The 7,022-nt window shown below is 40.6% G+C and overlaps 1 protein-coding gene across 1 annotated transcript; it reads right to left on the minus strand.

The window, feature by feature from the left end:
- Positions 1–3,236: 3,236 nt before the first annotated feature.
- On the minus strand, positions 3,237–6,682 carry LOC123443698 (ras-related protein RIC1). The gene is made up of 8 exons (XM_045120197.1): positions 6,520–6,682; positions 6,014–6,086; positions 5,152–5,199; positions 5,003–5,050; positions 4,844–4,915; positions 4,604–4,759; positions 4,408–4,511; positions 3,237–3,526 (listed from the first exon to the last, which is right to left on the minus strand). Exons 1-8 carry the CDS (start codon positions 6,531–6,533, stop codon positions 3,430–3,432), a joined length of 612 nt encoding a protein of 203 aa, XP_044976132.1. The 5' UTR covers positions 6,534–6,682; the 3' UTR covers positions 3,237–3,429.
- Between the last annotated feature and the right edge of the window lie 340 nt (positions 6,683–7,022).

Genomic DNA, 7,022 nt, shown 5'->3' on the forward strand with positions numbered 1-7,022 from the left:
AGGAAACCTTGACCATCTTTAATCAGCGGGCTATTCTAGTACACGCACACTAGGGACACAGTGTTTCTTTATGTATTCACACATATATTTTAGTTTTCGGTTAATACAGTTATAGCTTGGAGAATAAACACTTATCAAGAAAAAGGAAATGTAGTAATAACAACTTTATTATTGCCTCTATGGCATATTTCCAACAGTCTCCCACATGCGCTAGAATTAATAATCTAGTTTACATTGTTACAAATCTAACACCCATGAGGTTGTGATGTTAATCATGTTTTTATCATGGAAGAGGCTTGGTCAATGGTTCTGCAACATTCAAATCCGTGTGAGCTTTACAAATCTCTTTGATGTTGCTACGAGGCTCTGCTTGGAGCTACTCTAGTTAACTGCTCCACCATTCAAAATAAATACGTATCTAGATTGGGACTTCGAGTCATCTGAATCAATGCCAAAGCTAGCATTGACTAACCCTTTACGACTAGCTCTTACCTGCCAATCATACTAATGGCAAGGCACACATTAGGTCTAGTACACATCATGGTATACATAATAGAGCCTATGGTTGGGGCATAGGGGTCGACTTTCATATTTTCTCTTCCTTCTGTCGTAGATGGACATCGAGTCCTACTAAACTTCATACCTTGCAACATGGGCAAGAACCCTTCGTTGACTCGTCCATTCGAAACTTCTTCAAAACTTTGTCTAGGTATGTACTTTATGAACGTTCTATCAAGCATTTCTATTTATCTCTGTATATCTTGATTCCCGGTGTGTAAGCTACTTCACTGAAGTCTTTCATTGAAAAACTCTTGTTCAAATAACCCTTTATGCTTTTAAGAAGTTCTACATCATTTCCAATCAATAATGTGCCATTCACCTACAGTATTGAAAATGCTACCGAGCTCCCACTCACTCTATTCTAAATACAAGCTTCTCCATAACCTTGGATAAATCCAGAATCTTTTATCACCTCATAAAAGTGAAGATTCCAACTCCGGGATGCTTGCACCAGGCCATAAATGGATTGCTGGAGTTTACATACCTTATTAGCATCCTTAGGATCGACAAAACCTTCGGCTTGCATCATATACCACTCTTCATGAATGTAACCATTGTGGAACATAGTTTTGACGTCCATCTCCTAGATTTCACAATCGAAAAATGCAACAATTGCTAACATAATCCTAAGAGACTTTAGCATCGTTGCGGGTCAGAAAGTCTCATCATAGTCAACCCCTTGAACTTGTTGAAAACCTTTTGCAACAAGTAAAGCTTTATAGATGATGACGTTACCATCAAGGTTTGTTTTCTTTTTAAAGATCCATTTGCTCTCAATGGCCTTTCTTTCTTCTTACAGATCCATTTGCTCACAATGGCCTTTCGGTCCTCGGGTAAGTCCATGAAATTTACGTACATGGGTTCTATTTCAGATTTCATGCCTCTAGCCATTTTTCGGGATTCGATCTCATCATCGCTTCCTCATAGTCCATAGGTTCATCATTGTCTAACAACATAATGTCCATGACAGGATTATCGTACCATTCAAGGGTAGTACGTGTCTTGGTCGACCTACGAAGTTTAGTAGCAGTCTCATTCAAAGTTTCATGATCATCATCATTAGCTTCCTTTCTAGATGGTGTAGGCAACAGAGGAACATCTTTCTGTGTTGAGCTACTCTCCAATTCGAGAGAACGTTCGATGACCACGTCAACCTCTACATTCCTCCCACTCACTTCTCTTGAGAGGAACTCCTTCAGAAAGGATCTATTCTTCGAGAGCGGCATTTTGGCTCCCCGGCTCAATAATACCACGAATTTAAATAGTAAACAATTACAAAAAAATCTAAAAAATTGTCATGAAAGATGTTTGAGTGCGTGATCTCCGTGCCAAATTTGAAGAAGTTTGAATATTCTAGGAACTCGTGGCAAAAAGAACAAATTCAGGTGTGAGAGAAACATTTGAAAATAGTACTATTCATGTCTGGATTTGTCTTTTTTGTCGTGTGCTACTCGAACGTTCAAATATCACCAAATTTTGCACAAACATCATGTACATGCACATCTTTCTTGCAAAAAAATCAGAATTTTTTACCTTCCTTTCTATTTTTAATTGCGGTACTGTTCATCGGGCTCATCTCAGCCCGGGCGCAAAGGGGATTTTCGGTATTGTTGGCAACAAAGATCTTGCCCTCACATATGTGATGGAAGGTATAATAAATTGTCTTTTTAGGATATCCTACGAAGACGCGTTTTCTATTTTGGGTTCGAGCTTACGAGATTGTAGCCTCTTGACATAAGCGTCGCTTTCCTAAATTTTGAGAAACGATAGCTTAGGTTTATTGTTAAACCATAACTAATATGATGTAGTTTCAGCGGATTTAGACGATACCCTGTTTTAAAATGAATGCAGTTATCTCTAATGCATAACAAAAACGATAATCACAAATCGATAAGAGACATCACATGATGCATCATATCTAATAAAATATGATTACGATGTTCGTACATATCATTACACTGTGATATTTTACGTAAGTTGTGAAGCAATTCCATGTTATTTTAAATACATCAAACTCTTAACTTAGATATTCACTTCCACAATCGAATCGTAGAAATTTTATTTTTGTAAACTTAGATATTCACTTCCACAATCGAATCATAGAAATTTTATCTTTTTATACAATGATTTTCTATTTCACTCAAAAACTCGTTGAACTTTTCAAATGTTTTGGACTTGTGTTTCATTAAGTTAAATGTATCCATATCTACTTGTCTTTGAGCGCAGGACCAGAGCCAGACAAGGAAGGGGACGGGGAGCACGTAACTAGATATGTTTTGCGGTAGTGCGCCAAGTGTTTGTATATTTACAACACTGGGTGCTGGGTTTTTTGGGCAGCCTAAAAAATGTGAAGCAAACTATACAACAAAGGCAGTTATTGGAGCAATGTTTTTTACTCCAAAATACTGGAGATGTTCTAACCTGCAGTAGACATTCATGCAGTTAGCTTATTTTCGCAAGCTTTTGTGACAGCAATGATAGTGGCAGCAATCAATCATCCGAGCTAGGCAGTGAATTTTATCAAAAAAAAAACTAAACTATAGGACGGTGTTTACAAAAGAGAAATACAGTACTTGCTGTTTAAAAATCATCTGGGCAAGCAGGTACCGCACTGAAAAGCAAGTGGTCATTCAGAAGCAAGATAGATGCAGATGTCTCCCTTTGAAACATGAACATTAACCAAACGACACAAATTAAAATAGCAATATTAACAGTCAGCTAAAACAGGCCGCAGCATCTGCTGCACTGTTGTAGTTTAAGGGACATGACACTTCTTCCAACAGACCGCATGGTAGTCGTACACTTAATTTACAGGGGAAGAACAACCAATTGAGTTTTGCAAGAACACTGCTGTGATCTGAGTGTTGCTCAAGACGAACAGCATCCGTTTTGCTGAGCAACAGGCTGACCCCGCATTTGCACCGTGGCAGGCTTGCTAGCATTTCCAGCTGGCTGGCTTGCCATCCTGTTCAAAAGAGGTAGGAAAGAGAATAAGATTTAAGGCCTATTATACACCTATGCATGTAAATATAACAGAACCAGATACCATGGTGTATATTACTTCAAATCAGATTTTCTGGCACTAGATTTAACTGCTGTGGCTTTCAAAATTTAGCAACTCCAAGAATGGTGTTGTTGCTGAGTCAGCACAACACTTCAAAATATAAGATGTATTTGATGAGCCACATAGTTATTAGTAAGAATGGTGTTGTTGCCAGAGTCAGCACAGCATTTCTAACGATAAGATGTATTTGATGAGCCACATAGTTATTAGTACTCCCTCTGTTCCTAAATACTCCCTCCGTCTGGAATTACTTGTCACAAAAATGAATAATAATGGATGTATCTAGATGTATTTTATTTCTAGATACATCCATTATTATCCACTTTTATGACAAGTAATTTCGAACGGAGGGAGTATAAGTCTTTCTACAGATTCCAATGCGGACTACATACGGAGCAAAATGAGTGAATCTACATTCTAGTCCGCATTGAAATCTCTAAAAAAAGACTTATACTTTATATAAGAAACTTCCATGCATATTTACCGTGTAACACTATTATCATTGACCCCGTTAGCTGGCAAACGTTCGCCGGGCGGGGTGGCATTTGCGAACATTTTGATGGCAGTTTTAGTTGTGTCGGGGGTGGCAGTTTCTTAAGCATCCTCCCAGAAAATGCCATGCTGTTCTCAAGAAACTGCCAACCGACACAAAACTGCCAGCAAAAACGTCCGAAATGCCACCCTCTCTGAGTGAACGTCAGCCAGATAAGATTTTCAATTTTAATTGATGTATCCAGAATGGGTATGACAGCACTAAGTGTAGATGATGATTATATTGTTACCTGTTCTTTATCTCTGCGGCCATGGTCATAAATGCCTTCTCCACATTTGTTGCGTCCTTGGCACTGGTTTCCAGAAATGGTATTCCAATCTCATCGGCAAGGGCCTGTAATCAGCATTCACAAGTACATGATTTTAGTAATTAATGCATTACATGTAGGAACTATATACAAGGGTAATGGATGCGCAAACAATTACCTTGCCAGCCTCGTAAGAAACTACTCTGCTCTCAGCTAGATCGCACTTGTTCCCCACCAAAAGCTTGTTCACATTTTCACTAGCGTACCTGTCAATTTCATTAAGCCACTGTTTGACGTTGTTGAAGCTCTCCTGGTCAGTCACATCATACACGACCTGTGGAACAGAAAGTACAATAGTATGAATGATGGATATTAATCTAGTCAAGATATGTAATGACAAATGTTGAACAGAGCTCACAATGATGCCATGGGCACCACGGTAGTAGCTGCTTGTGATGGTCCTAAATCGTTCTTGCCCAGCAGTATCCCACTGAAGGTTAAGAACACGTTGAAAAATCAGAGCTGAAACTTTAAACATGCAAGGACAATGTAGATCTTTCAACAATGGATTACTTACAATTTGCAGCTTTATCGTCTTCCCATCTTGCTCAACGGTGCGGATTTTCTAGCAAATCGAAGACAGTGAAAAGGCTAAACAACAGGAGGCATGTACATATGCTACACAGAAATTTAACTTCATGTAAGCTCGCAAAGAAATCAACTTACGAAGTCAACGCCAATAGTACTGATATAGCTCTCAAGATATGAATCATCCTGTAAATGTGGTCAGTAAGATCCTCAGTTTCTTGAATTCCTCAGTTTCTTGAATCGAAAAAAGGATGGGCTAGTTTATAAAAGCTGATGCAGAATATCAACACTTCTCTAGAAGGTTCTGTGCTACATGCTCTTTGATGACCACACTGAATGCTTCCAAATGAGAGAAATACGGAGAACAGAAACTGCCTACAAAATTGTTGGTTTTTGCTAGTTTCCAGAACCTACCAATACATGCTAGGCTCTGCTTACTAAAAATTTACAATAATATAATTCATATTGCAAATAATATCGTTAACTTGAGTAATGAATTAGTAGGTACTGTGGGAGAGGCAGAATAGACAAAACATTTTGTAACTTGTCAAAAGGCAAATAATTACATAGCATTTTAGATTATTCACAAAAACCCACCTAGCCAAGCCAAATTTAGAAGTTGATTTAATACCGCATTATGTGAGTAGTTTTCTCTGAAACTGCTGGGAAATCAAAGCCTAAAGATAATGATAACAGTCACTGTTGTTTCTGCAAACCTTGTTTATAGCATGGCATCCCTAACAGTCATCTAGCACAGCAATGGCTTACTATAAACTGACAGGGAAAATGAGCAACAACAAGCAAAAGAAAAAAAGTATGGCTTGCTAACCACTTTGTAGTGTTCATCCCTAATAGAGATTCCTAACATTTGATTGTGTGCGAATGGGAGGCGCACTCATTCAAATTAAGCAAAAGTATATGTATATTTTCTGGCGCCCTACCATACTGCATCTACATGAAATCAGTTTATTCAAAGAGATGGTGAAGGAGCAATCCTTACCGCAAACCTCAGCAGCAGGCAAGACTTCCCCACGCCCGAGTCCCCAATGAGCAGCAGCTTGAAGAGGTAGTCACTGCATAGTCACGCAAGCATCTCATCACGTCGTTTTGCACATAGACAGGCTAACAACACATGCTACTAACAAGTGGAAGTAACAACCGACGGAGAAATCACATCTAAACGAGACCCCAACTTCAACAACTAGAAGCACTCGGTACGGGCACCCGGATAACGGTGGCGAACGTAGGAGGCACAAATCCGGTGGGCCGAGACGAAGATAAGCGCATCCGAGAAACTGTTATCTCCGGCATGGATGGAACCTAATACAACTAGATCCACGATCGTACAAGTGACGTCCAGCGGGGGCGCAGATCCACGAGGGGAGCACGAATTGGTGGCCATCTGATACACCCGAGGGCGAGATCGGCCGCCTCCAAAACCCGACACTGACAGATTCCAAAACTCTAAGAAGGCAGGTAGACGAGAGGGAGAGAGGAGGACCGTACTATTCGGGGTTCATGGCAGCGGACGGCAGCGACGAGTTTGTAGGCGACGAGGCGGCAGGCGATTTCCCGGGAGGCGAAGGCGACGACCGAGGGGGAGGAAAGGTGAGAATTGGTGGAGAAGGTGGGCAGATGAAGGGAAAGTGAATAAAAAAGGAGGAGGGTCTCTGGGTAGTCGAGTGGGGCACGTATCGTGGAGTTCAGGCCACGGACCCACGGTCACACACGTAAACTCCACGACCACCCAGGGTGGTTGCTTCGCCAGCTCCGAGTCTCCACTCCGCCGGATGCAAATGCAACACACAACATACATCCAGGACAGGGCGCATTTGATTACCTCCGTTAGCCTCCGTGGAAAAGAAAATGATCCATTTGATTGTCTGGTCTGCATATAATCTTTGATATGCATGAATCTTAAAGTAGTGTCCAGTCAGGCCCGCTAGAAATAGTCAAATCGACAGTTTTCAACGAGTCACGCTAGGACGATGCATGGGAGTGTAACGCGG

This window comes from Hordeum vulgare, chromosome 3H, assembly GCF_904849725.1.
Source record: "Hordeum vulgare subsp. vulgare chromosome 3H, MorexV3_pseudomolecules_assembly, whole genome shotgun sequence".
Lineage (NCBI taxonomy): Eukaryota > Viridiplantae > Streptophyta > Magnoliopsida > Poales > Poaceae > Hordeum > Hordeum vulgare.

What these genes read in the sequence shown, in the direction of transcription:
- LOC123443698 (XM_045120197.1), bottom strand. An exon ending in GCCTGCTGCTGAGGTTTGCG is followed by an intron (nt 5,200 to 6,013) that starts GTAAGGATTGCT and finishes CCACATTTACAG; the next exon opens with GATGATTCATATCTTGAGAG. An exon ending in GTACTATTGGCGTTGACTTC is followed by an intron (nt 5,051 to 5,151) that starts GTAAGTTGATTT and finishes TCGATTTGCTAG; the next exon opens with AAAATCCGCACCGTTGAGCA.